Raw genomic sequence first — 13505 nt, forward strand, 5'->3', positions numbered from 1 at the left:
AGCATTACCAGCAACAACTCATCCGTTTGAACAACGAAAGAAAAAGCAATGATTTCTTTCTAAAAAAAAGACATGCCATCATCATTATCTGAAAAAGTGTATTGCCTCTATATTCCATCTCTCAAAGTTTATTGTTGTCACTTTTCCGTAATTGCTGATTGATTTTCATTCAGCGCTTACTTCATGAATAACTGTCATCGCAGAGATCGCTTATTTTGACCTTTGACTATATAACTATGGACTACCAATTGGTCATTTCACGCTGTCTTCAACATAACGTGCGCCTCCAACGGTTAAATAACAGAAAATTAAAACACGAAGTCGCATTTTGCCGGTAAAATTAGGAAGAAAGAGAAAGATGAAATATGACATAACATTGCGTTGTTTTATTATAGTTAGCAAAGTTCAAAACCATTTGTAATACATAAGTAAAATGTGCAAAAAAAAAGAAATGCAACTTCGTGTTTCAATTTTCTACCATTTAACCGTCGGAGTCGCGCATTATGTTGAAGACACAATAAAGCATTGCGAGAATAGGAAAAATGGGGGTGACTGGCAGTCCATAGTTATATAGTTAAAGATTTTGACTATGTGTATTGAGAGGTTTATAGTGTTATGTTCAATTTGTAATTTGTATAAAATTATGTAATATTAGAAACTTTGTAGCACGCGCGTAGCATGCGCCTGTTTTATCTAGTGAAGAATGTGATGAATGTATCAAATATATCACAGTCATAACATTACTATTTGCGATGCTGATTGATTCTCTCGCTGCGTTAAGATGCGTGAGCTGTCATATGCGGAGATCGCATATTTTAACTATGTGTATTAAGAGGTAAATAATGTAATATTAAATTCGTAATTTGTATGAAATTATATAATATTGAAATCTTTGTAGCACACACGTAGCACGCACGTAACCTGTTTCGTCTAATTTAAAAAAGAAAATTATTTATTGAACACGGAACGAGACAATTCATATTGTAGCACAACATTCGGTTACATATCGCAAAAGAGGCAAACAATATCATTTAGTCATTGAATTAAAAAATTCTTGCTCATGTTTATTCACTATAGCTCCATCAGATTATCATCTATTCCGATCACTCAACATCATTTCATTGGTCTTTTTCAGATCAATTTTTGTGAAACTATAAATAAATAAAAAATTCGTATTATTTTCAAATAAAGTTCCATTATGAAATCGATGCCGCGCAGATAGCTCAAAATATTAACAACGTGTTTGCCGAAGATGAGATTAAAAAACACATAATACATCAATAATTTAAAAAGTTCCATTCTGGAAATTTTAATCTTGAAGTCAAACATTTCATACTCAATTGCGTAAGTAAAATGTTGTTAATTCAATAATTAAACTAAAAGTACAATTTTTTTTAAATCCCTAAAAAATAAATTTTACCTTATATCCTTGATCACGCAAAACTTGTACCGCTTGATGCAAAGGACTATGAGAAGGAAAATCCGCCTCCTCGACTTCAGTGCGTGCCGAATGTTCTTTATACGGACCAATAAGACAGTACTGATCACCCATTTCTTCAGTGGAGACATAAGTTTTAGATCTTATTACAGTATAAATGCCGCCAACTAAAAAATAATTGTGTGGATTATATGTGATAACAAAAAAACAAGGAATACATCAGAAAAAATTTTAATAAAATTTTAATAAAACTTTGTTGAGTTTTATATCCATGAATATTTATTGAGTTTTATATCCATTTCAAAATATTTTAATCACTATTTTCAATAAATTTCTTTAAAAATTCATTAAAATATCAATAAAATGTTTATTTGTTATTACAGAACTTTTGCAATTTTTCGTTGTAATTTCGTGAAAGATTTATTACAATTTTAATAAAATTTCCCTATTTTTATTAAATCAATTTTCACTAAAATATCGCGTTTTTCATTAAAAGTAGAAAAATAATCTGTTCAATATATTATAATCAAAATTTTGTTGCATATTTATTAACTTTCATTAAACTTAATGGAATGTCAAGTTTATCGAAACTTCATTAAAATTTTAATAAAAATTTTTTTATCAAAATATTTATAACAATGTAATGACGCACCTTTATTGGCGGCTTCCCAAGCAACTTCAAAGTTCCATCGATTTTCATGTTGAGCTGAATAGCCACGGTCCATAAACTCGAACAAATCATTAGTGCTATCCACGCGATAAAATCTCCTGGAAGCACGCTCTCTTGACATTTCGCAAACTGTTCTGGAAACTGTACATTTGTTTCGTATTAATAGATTTAATGAAATTGATTATCTATTGAATTTTTCTATTAACATTTCATACTGCATGGATCGCCGGTGACCCACGCGGAAATGTTTAAATTTATTTGTGAAAAAAATATATCATACAGGTTGTTAAAAAAAAACATTCAGCATTTATATGTAGATAGTATACAACATACTGAGTAAAAAGTTTATAGGTCGAAACCGTTTTCAAGATACATTTTTGTATATTAGCATCATAAATGACTGATTTCTAGAGGGCAGCCAGAAAGCTACGCAAGTTTTAAAACTTCAAAACTATTCAAGATAATTCATTCAAATTTTATTTCAATGACAAAAAATGCATGAGATTTATTATTCCTAAATATTTTCAAAGTGGCCGCTATTGGCTTGGACGACATACTCCAACCGCTTGAAAAAATTCCACGTAACGGCCTCCATCATTGCTTCAGTGATTTCACGAATGAGTCGTTCAACTTCTTTGAATTCTTCCACTATTTGAGGGTTGGCCTCGTAAACTTTACTCTTCAAATAACCCCATAACCAGAAGTCACATGGGTTGAGATAGGGATTATTCGGTGGCCATTCAATACTGTTCAATACCTAACCCGGTTCTTCGAAGAGCATTCAGGTCAATAAAGAGTGCGAGCTGACGCCATTTTTAAAATGACAATGCTCATCAAGTGATGTAAATAAAATTCTATATGTTATACATGATTCCCATAGCAACAACATTACTTTATTACAAGTGGTTTTTAAATAACGCAAAATTTAAAACTTGTGTACCTTTATGGCTACCCTGTATCTGTCGCATGCAACTTTTAGCTCAGTATTTATAAATCGCGTTCTGTTTATTCTCATTTGATTTCTATATATACTTCGTAACAGAAAAATTCACCGGCATCAGTCAGTTCTCATCAATCGGTGATTGTGGATCTACATATTTGGTAATTATACAGTTATAAGGTATCGTGCTAAAAATGTCAGCGTATTACTCTAATCAAGAAATGGCAGATATATTAAGGTAAACATCGCATGAAACATGATCAGAAACAGGGCCTAAAGACTCTTATGGGAGAATTTGTACCAGCGTTAGTAGCGACGCCATCTAGAAGTTTGTTTTCTAAAAAATATAAACTACGTATTCAAGAAAACAACATGGTGTCATCAGGCCCAATGAACTCTTATGGGAAAATTTCGTCTAGTATTTCAGCGCCATCTAATAGTTTACCCTCTATAATTGTGAACTACGTATCCGGCCATGCGGTGCCATGCGGGATCATTTGGGATCATTTGGAATTGTTTGGAATCATTGTGCAGTGCGGTTGTGTTGTGTTGTGCAGTGTAACGTGGTGTTTTTAATTGCCCTGGCAGTTACTGGTGTATTGAAATCGACTGAATCGAATTGAGCGTTAACGATTATTAACGATTGTTAACGACATCGGTAAGTATAAATGAGCAAATGGATTAATTTAAAGAATAGGTTACATATTTGTATTTGTTGATTTTGACACGAGCGAATTATGTCTTAATTATTTATTAGTTGATTTTTAGTATTTTTAGTATTTTCATACATAAATTTCTTCATATTTTTAACATTTTTATTCATGCATATGTTAATTTTAGTCATATATGTTTAAAAAGAAATATATGAATTTGATTCTTTAGATTTTTGGATCTTGGAGTACAAAGATTCTTCAGGGAATCTTATTTTGGAGATACCTAATATCTACTTGGATAACTAATAGCTGTGGAACCAGATACAGAAAAAAATTGGGTAAGTCATCATGCATAATTTTGTTGAATTTATTATATATTGAAAATTATATAGAGTATATAAAACCATTCTTCTTCTGCACTAATTGATTTTTTTATTGTTTATTTATAAAAAAATTTATATCTTTTGTCTTTAGAAAAATGGTGAAAGCTTGTTGCGTTCCTAACTGCAAGTCAGGTGTTAAAGTTCCTTCGCATAAATTTCCCAAAGATGCAGAAAGATGCTCAGCATGGATAAAAAATTTGAAATTGTATGACTTGCAGAATTATTGTGCTAATGAATTGCAAAAATATAAAGTATGCCATAAGCATTTCTCGGAGAAAGATTATAGCTGCTCTCAACGTAACCGATTTCTGCTGAAAACAGCAGTACCTGCTTTGATAATGGAAAATAATGATGTGGACAATATTGCAACGGATAATAATGTGCAATCCGTACCACCACAGATTGAACAGGCAGATATTGAACAGCCGCAAAGTGAACAGCCACAGATTGAGCAACCACAAATTGAACAACCACACATTGGTCAACGTGTAATAGACATGGAAAGAACATTGCAACAGCACAATGAATTATTAGTGCATCATGACGGTCTGTTGCAAAATGAACAAGCATCGTTAAACCAAATGTTTGAGAAGAGGATACAAAATTTGGAAACACAGTTCGCAAATACATCCAAAGGAAGAAGACCAAATTTACGACATATTACACGTGTTGTTCATCTCAGTCCGAGAGCAAAGTCATTGCATATTATGAACGTAAAATTGAGACGTAAAAATAGAGACTTGAAGCGTCTTGCAATAAATTATAAAAAAAACAAAGGCACAATTTCTTTCACACATACAAACGCAAGTAATACTGTGAAAGAGAAATTCGTCAATATGATTGTAAGGAATAATGACGTTCCTGTTCAGGTACTTAACATTCAGTATAACAGCTAATATCCTTTCATGTTCCTTTACCTAATAATGTTTTATTATAATTTGTATACACACACACGTTTTATTATAAATTTGATCAGTTTGATAAAATCTTTTTCTTCAGGCCCGAAGATATACTATTGAGGATAAAATATTTTGCATAAATATATATAAGAGATCCCGTGCATGCTATACTTTTTTAAGTAAATATTTAAGTTGCCCATCTATTTCCACCTTGAATTCACAACTGAACAACATTCCTATTAGAGCTGGATGTACTCGTTTAATAGTAAAGTATCTGGAACAAATAGCGTTGGATCTGAAAGACAGCAGAGACAAATATGTTGCTCTCATTTGGGACGAAATTTCATTACAACCAGCTTTATACTACAATAAAAAGCAAGATCGAATCATTGGCTTTGAGGACTGGGGAATGAGAAGAACAAGAAAAATTGCTGACCATGCTATAGTTTTCTATCTTCGGTGTCTTAAATCTGGAAACAAGATGCCTTTGGGATACGGTTTTTGTGAGAGCACTACAAAAACGCATCAACTCATTCGATGCGTGAAACAATGGCTAGTGAACATTTCTGCATCGGGATTAATACCTGTGGCTGTTGTATGCGATCAGGGTGGTACCAATATGGCTGCAATTAACAGTTTAATTTCTGATTCCAATAAAATTCGCATTATGAAGAATTTACCTACAAGTAAGTACATAATTTACAAGACAATGTACACTTTTCTATTACTTATATCGCTCCATATTTATGATTTTTATTAAATTTGTTTCTAATATGTAATAAAGACTTTGAATATTTTCGTTTGTTTCAGGTAATAGTTTTATGATAAAAAACCATAAAGTAATACCTGTGTATGATTACGTACACTTGATAAAGGGTACCAGAAATAATCTTCTCACAAAGGATTTAGATACTGACACAAGAATATCGTGTGCTTTAAACAAAAAATACGCATCTTGGGATGATATTCAAAAAGCGTACGACATTGATAAAAATTCTCTTATGAGATACCGACAAATGGAGAAAATAACTGAGAAGCACATTATTCCCAAGCTAATCCCCAAAATGAGGGTTAAATACGCAACTCAAGTATTTAGTCGCACAGTGTCAAATTTTATGGATGTTATATTAAATGTAAATGGAGGTAAATAAGTATATGAATAAATAACTATAAGTAAATTTTAAAATAATATCAAAAATATCTAAGAATAATTTTGTCTGTATTTTGTTTGTTGCAGGAGTTGTCCCAACACAACAAGGAGACATGATTATGTCCAAAAGTGCATCCACAACTTGCGAATTTGTCAGATTTATGAATGATTTATTTGATTCATTCAATGGCAAACATCAGCAAGGATTAAGTAGTATAATAACGGCTACTAGTGGACACTGTGCATTTTGGCAAGAAGCCTGTAAAAAAATCAAAAATATGCGTTACGTTGAAAAACTGACTAAAAAAATTCCTAGTAAGACTGCACCTAATTTAAAAAACTGGATTTGGACTATGAAAGGCACACAAGAAATATGGAAAACACTTCGTGCTGCTAAATTTGAATCGCTCAATTTAAAATTTTTGAACCAAGACCCGGCTGAAAATTTTTTCAGCCAGATAAGAAGCAACGGATTTGCTAACAGAAATCCAAGTTGCGAACAATTTGAAGGTGGATTTAAAACATTACTTATTTGTAATTTATCTTCCAAACATTCCATCGGAGCTAACTGTAAAGATACTACAGAAGGCTCGACATTGGCTTTGACTCATTTGATGAATCTGTCTCAGACAATGAAAGAAATGAACGATTCTGAAAACACACAATATGAAGAAGTAGAATGTAATGAGTCAGCAATACCAAGAAGTGATATAAATGAGAAATTACTTAACGAAAAAAAAATCATTGACATTATTAGACGCAAAGAACTTGTTGCGCAATGTGAGAAATGTGCCAAGAATCATACAAACGCACAAACTTTAATTGAAATTGAAAAGGCTATCGAAATTTTAGAGCAGCAATTTCCTGAGATATGCCATAAAATTAAAATACTAGAAAAAACAAGAAAAATTCTAGAAAATCAATGTTTTCTTACGTGTTCCGTACAATGTACACACTTAAAAGAAACATTAATATTGATAACCGCAGAAGAATTTCTCAAAGCTTGGTGCAAATTTATTAATAATATTCTGTGCCGAAAAATCAATGTCCACTCTGATAATTTCATGTATAAAATAGCTGCGAGAATGTCAAACAAATATGGAAAGAAAATGAAACCCGAATCTAGAATATAGATAAATGTTCCAATGTCTATATGATTAAATATACAATCAGCATAGTATCTTTGGAAAGGAAAGGTAAGTTAAATTGCACGATTTATCTAAGAGTATATGTTACATATATTACAATTTACTAACAATCTTGGAATATGTTGACAGAATCCTAAATATAATGTGAGCGTAATACTTAGCGGAGATTTTAACATCGGATCGGCCCATGATCGAAGCTACCAGAGACAGTGATAATTGGCCCATGATTAAAACTACCAGAGACAGCGATAATTGGGACATGGAGATTCATGAATCAACGAGATTAAGAAGTAGGTAGAATTCGCAACAGATTACGTAATTGTGTTATAAAATACAATTTTTTAAAATACAATTTTGTCTTTAATAATAATAAAGAAAATTGAGAGCTTAATGAATTTGTCATTTTGAGAATACAAAGAAGGATATTCAAAATTTTCAAATATAATTTGGTTGAAAACTACAAAATATTCCATGTTTTCCATGACACATTACGTGTCTGTCTGGATCATAAATTTTTATTAATTTGTGTTTTCTTTTTGCAGAGCTGGACGTATTATTACATTTGGTACTGCAGCATGGTAATAACAGCCTGTCGACGGAGAACCCACGCGATGACACGCCAAGGCGAAACGAGGACGCAGAAAAGAGAATATTCCGGAAATACTCAGTGGGGCTTTAAGAGTAGTTTTTTTAGTTTTACCTAAGAGAGAGAGAGAGAGAAAGGACTAAAGTTACACGAATTAAATAAAAATATAAACAGTCAAGTATATTTAAATTGACATACCCAAGTCGCTGGTTTGTACAAAATGCATTATGTTATCTCATAATTTTCATAAAGATTTTGGTTAGATTTCTTTTTAAGGAATACGTTAATTCTTTTTCTTTTTGAATTATTATACTATATAAATAAAATGTATTTATAAATTTATTACGTGTTTTTAATTTTACCTGATTCACTAATAATTTTTATAATTTTAATAACAAAAAAGGGTAAAAATGCCATGCATTTTTATCGACTATTCATGCTGTTTTACCTTGTAGTTCACACTTATAGAGGGTAAACTATTAGATGGCGCTGAAATACTAGACGAAAAAATAACACGGGAGTTTGACGACTCTGGGTGTCATTAGGTATATGATATCAATACGTCATACGTTGATATATGTTCAAATAATGTAAATCGGCAATCGTCAATAATTCTATATTGTGTGTAAAGATACAATTCAAGTATGATAATTTAGCGTTTGATAATTTTACTTTTTGTAATTTATCTTGTAGCTTCGTCATTTTTATCGGACAGCTCTTAATTATTAAGTATTTCGTTACTCGTTACGTCATAGTATTTTATCACTCATTATGATCATTTAAGACTGCGTTCCAGTATTCACTGCAAATAGGCATTCAAAATATATAATGTTACGTACACTATACAGATTTTCAGTACTCTCAGTAAATATTTGAATGCAGCCTATATAAGTAATCTTAAAATGCTGTAACAATAAGTATAAGTAATAATAGTCAGTAATAAAATGATTAATAATTAAGAGTTATTTAAAAGTTATAGTATAATGTGAACTACATATTTTCAGTACTGTATATTGAAACACAACTTTAGTATATTTTCTTTATTTACGACTATTTGTCTAATTAAACTTTTATCTAAATTTTATTTTACATATTAAAAAAAATTTTTAAGGGAAAGAAATAGGGAGAGCTTGTTGTGTAGCCAAGTGCAAATCTGGAGTTAAAGTAATGGAGTCCCATAAATTCCCCAAAAATCCCAAAAAATATGCTGCATGGATTAACAGTTTAAAATTAGAACATTTACAAAGTTATGACAGCAACAGATTGCAAAAATTTAAAGTATGTCATAAACACTTTCATGAAACAGACTATAGTTGTTCTTCACATAACCGTTTTTTAAAAGATACAGCAATTCCATTTATAACAAATGAAACAAAGCAGTTTGCAACAACAAAATTTATTACATAAAAATAATATAGAACAAGCTCCAATTGCAGAACTACAAAATAAAGTATCTGTAATTGAACAACACACATGCAATAAATACATACAACAATACAAAGCTCAGAACATAAAAGTACAAAAAGAAGAAAATCAGGTGCAACAATATATTTTAGACAACGTCCAAAATTACGAATATTGAATGCAAGTAGAAACAGAAGTTTTGTAAACTCCAAAAAGAAAAAAACAAAGTCCCTCACATTTACAAGAAATAACACGTAAAGTTAATCTGACTCCCACAGCAAAACAATTATATAATACAAGTATAAAATTAAAACGAAATAAAAGACATTTATTGCGTTTTCTAAAAAATTTTAGACAAAAGAATACTATAAATAGAAAAAGGAAAGAAATATCTCTGATAAAATGTAATAAAAAAATTCAAAAAATAACTTGATAAAAATTCCAGAAAGGTTTATCAATATGATTTTGAGAAACAATGATGTTCCTCCTCAGGTATATAACTAATATCTATTTCTATCAATACAAATTAACTTTAATCTCAGTTTAAGTTATCTTTTATCTTTCTTTAGTTGTAAGAATTGAAAAAAGAATAAAGACTAAGATAAACTAAGATAATGACTAAGATAGATCAAAAAGTTTTAATTTATATTGTCCTGGTAAAAGTTTCGGATGGGATTTTAATACAAATTTTTCCGAACGTTTATGAAGTGTTCCGAAATCTGTGCCCGTTCTAAAACGAATTAAATTTGTAACCCTTTTCAATCCATGCATCAACTTCAAATTCTATCCAAATAAATCAGTCATTCAATCCTTGTTAATTCAGGAGTCCAATCCGAATGAACTCAAAACTTATCCTGATAATTTTTTCAATCCTTCTCAATTCGTGAGTCCAATCCAAATAAATGTATCTTTTAAAAAGGTTTGTTTCAATCCTTAATCCGTGCCATTCTCGAGTTTTAATCAAAATGTATAATCCGATAACAATCCAAAAAAAAGTTTCTTACTATATTTTATTTTATCTTTCTTTTTTTTCTTGTTTTTTTCTATTCGCCTGAATCCATTTTTATCCAAAATCTGTATCCGAATCTTTCGAATACTTTCATCAGAGTGGTAGACATAATACATAAAACAAGAAAAAACTATACTTCATATTTATACATTTTAAATATTTATCATTATTTCTCATATGTAATATTCATTATTTAAACAAAAATTTGTTGTGTTTTTTTATATAGGTATATATGTTACTTCATTATTATATCATATTATGCATTACATTAAAACATTTTTTTAGACTATATTTTATATATATATATATATATATATATATATATATATATACACATATATGTACACATATATATTTTTTCTCTGTTATATCATATTATATTTTACTTTGTTTCTTTTTAACTTTTTAAAATATGTTATAGGCTAGACAATACAGTATTGAAGATAAGACATTTTGCCTCAGTATATACAAAAGATCCCATTCAGCTTATGAGGTTTTATGTAAATACTTACTCTATCCCTCCATTACAACCTTAAACTTCCAACTTTCTGATATTCCTTTACAAACTAGTTGCACTCATTATAAAATATTTGAAACGTATAAGAAAAGATATCAGACGAAAGAGATAGATACGTAGCATTAATTTGGGATAAAATGTCCATACAGCCTGCTTTATCGTACGATAAGAAGCACGATAAAATCATTGGCTTTGAAGATTGGGGTTCGCAAAGAACGAGAAAAATAGCGGATCACTCTATAGTATTCTTTTTAAGATGTTTAAAAAGTAAAAATAAAATGCGATTAAAATATGGCTTTTGTAAAAATAGCACATCAACTTTACAATTAGTACGATGCATTAAAGAATAGTTGATAAATCTTATAATAGCTGATTTTATACCTATTGTTACAATATGTGATCAAAGTGATCCAAATGTTGCTGCGATAAATTATTTAATTAACGACTGTAACAAAATGCGCATAATAAAAGGCTTATGCACAAGTAAGTTCATTAAATATAACTTCTTTTTTATTTTGAACAATATATTAAAAACAAAGTTATTCTTTAATTTTATAAGCAATGATTACAATTTTTTGGTTTAAAAAACAATTTTACAATAAAAAATATAGAAATTGTACCAATTTATGATTATATACATCTGTTAAAAGGAGTTAACAATAACTTTCTAACAAAAGACTTAGATATAGATACAAATAATAAAAGCATGAACGAAATAAAATATGCATCCTGGAAACATAAAATGTTAACATATGAGATTGACAACCAATCTTTAATGAGATAACATCAACTTCCAAAAATAACAAAAAAGTACGTCGATCCTAGTCTTATACCTAAAATAAAAGTAAAATATGCCACTGAAATTTTCAGTAATACTGTTGGCAACTTTATGGATGTTATCTTAAATTTAAGTGGAAGTATGACATAAATTTACAATTGAGAATATAAATTTAACGAACTCTTGATAATTTAAAATAACAGAAAACAAAAACTGTAAGTCAATGTACAGTGTGCTATGCAATGTTACATAGTGTTATGTTAAATCAAACTCTAATAATTGATTTCAAATATAATAAAGTAGCGATAAAATTCTATAAATTGTTATTGTCAAGTAAGATATTAATCATAAAAGTGAAATTTTTTTGATGAAACTGTAGATGTGATAATGAAATTATTCTGTCCACCATACCAAAAACAACACCTTTTTTATGACACAACGGGTGATGCGAAAGAAAATTAAGGTATCTTCCCGAAAAGATGGGTTTACGATACTGATCAAAAATAATCACATTGTTGCGTTTTATCAATAACACATCGAGAAAATTGATTTTTTCTTCTCTCTCTATCTCCATTGTGAATTGCAGGCGATCATGCAAGGAATAAAAAGTAAGAATACAGGATAATGAGTATTCGGGTGCTGCCAGTATAATATCGTCTACGTATCTAAAATAGAACGATAGATGGAACGGAAAGTTTTTTATCGCAGTAAATTCCAAATTCTGCATGACCAAATCTGCTAAAATGGGGAATAACGGAGAGCTCATTGGTAAACCAAAGAACTGTTTGTAAACAACGTTATTAAACTTAAAGAAAGTAGCGTCTAAAATTAAATTGAGTGCCTTAAAGAATTCAGCAAGAGAAATAAGAGTTTTTTTGTGAAATCAAGTCCATCTCGACATGACGCTTTCCACTGCTAAGTCTTTTGTGACATTAGTAAAAAGAGACACGACGTCCAGAGATGCTAATACATGACCTGATTCCAAGTTAAAACCATTAAGCTCCTCCAAACCATTAACATTTAATACGTTCAACTAAATATTGAGTTGGTTTAGTTAATTCTTGATTAACAAGTGTTAATAGGAGACATGAATAAACTATACCTTATTCTGTGCAAGCATTAGTTGAATCAATCCATTGTTTAATTGAATGTATTGGACTAAATATTTTAGTTTTTTAATAAATTCTTTTTCTTAGTGTAACTGGTACAGTACACTATACGTATGTCACGAGTCATGTATATATGTCATGAGTACTGTGTACACATACAGTGTGTCCCAAAAGTTCGGCAACGGTCAAATATTTAAAAAATTAAGCATTTTAAGGAAAAGTGTTTCAAATAAAAGTTGTAAGGTTTTAATAGTTAGTTCTATTTACTGATCTTATCAATTTGACCTTGAATGGCGTCGCCAAGGTCACATCGAAATCACATTACTTTTTTAAATGAAACATCCTATTTTTGATTCCAGAATCTAATAGCTGGTGTCAAGAGGTTTCCAAAATTCTACAAGAAAGTTTATTTTCGTTTAGTACTTTCCGAGTTGTAAGGCTTAAAAGTTACAGTGTACTCTAACTTTCAAGCGTCATAACTCGGAAAATATTTAACAAAAATAAACTTTTTTGTAGGATTTTGTAAAACTCTCCAAATCGACTACAAGAAAATACAATAAAAAATATAGAATGTTAGAGAAACACCGATACCCTTTAATTAGGGAACTACCGATACTCTAACGTTATATTGTTTATTGCATTTTCTTGTAGTCAATTTCGAGAGCTTTCCAAAACCCTACAAGAAAGTTTATTTTTGTTAAGTACTTTCCGAGTTATGACGCTTAAAAGTTAGAGTACACTGTAGCTTTCAAGCCTCACAACTCGGAAAGTACTCAACAAAAATAAACTTTCTTGTAGGGTTTTAAAAAGCTTTTGACACT

The 13505-nt window shown here is 30.1% G+C and overlaps 2 protein-coding genes across 2 annotated transcripts in view; one reads left to right on the top strand and one right to left on the bottom strand.

Annotated features, from left to right (window-relative positions):
- The window catches only part of LOC105206087 (glycogen [starch] synthase), a 52519-nt gene that overhangs the window by 32370 nt on the left and 6644 nt on the right, over positions 1-13505 (bottom strand). The window contains exons 2-3 of the mRNA XM_026138074.2: positions 2091-2249; positions 1421-1605 (exon numbers count right to left, since the gene is read on the bottom strand). Coding sequence (XP_025993859.1) covers positions 1421-1605; positions 2091-2229 — 324 coding nt within the window. The 5' untranslated portion in view covers positions 2230-2249. The remainder of the gene's footprint in view (positions 1-1420; positions 1606-2090; positions 2250-13505) is intronic.
- LOC105204133 lies at positions 3427-8209 on the top strand. Its single transcript, XM_039457596.1, has 8 exons — positions 3427-3706; positions 3931-4039; positions 4176-4953; positions 5084-5669; positions 5794-6126; positions 6221-7329; positions 7411-7571; positions 7824-8209. The coding sequence occupies exons 3-6, from the start codon at positions 4180-4182 to the stop codon at positions 7264-7266; spliced, it is 2739 nt and encodes a 912-aa protein (XP_039313530.1). The 5' UTR covers positions 3427-3706; positions 3931-4039; positions 4176-4179; the 3' UTR covers positions 7267-7329; positions 7411-7571; positions 7824-8209.

The sequence above is a fragment of the Solenopsis invicta genome, chromosome 14 (assembly GCF_016802725.1).
Source record: "Solenopsis invicta isolate M01_SB chromosome 14, UNIL_Sinv_3.0, whole genome shotgun sequence".
Lineage (NCBI taxonomy): Eukaryota > Metazoa > Arthropoda > Insecta > Hymenoptera > Formicidae > Solenopsis > Solenopsis invicta.

What these genes read in the sequence shown, in the direction of transcription:
- LOC105204133 (XM_039457596.1), top strand. Translation starts at nt 4,180, where the DNA reads ATGGTGAAAGCTTGTTGCGTTCCTAACTGCAAGTCAGGTGTTAAAGTT. An exon ending in ATAATGACGTTCCTGTTCAG is followed by an intron (nt 4,954 to 5,083) that starts GTACTTAACATT and finishes CTTTTTCTTCAG; the next exon opens with GCCCGAAGATATACTATTGA. An exon ending in TATATTAAATGTAAATGGAG is followed by an intron (nt 6,127 to 6,220) that starts GTAAATAAGTAT and finishes TGTTTGTTGCAG; the next exon opens with GAGTTGTCCCAACACAACAA.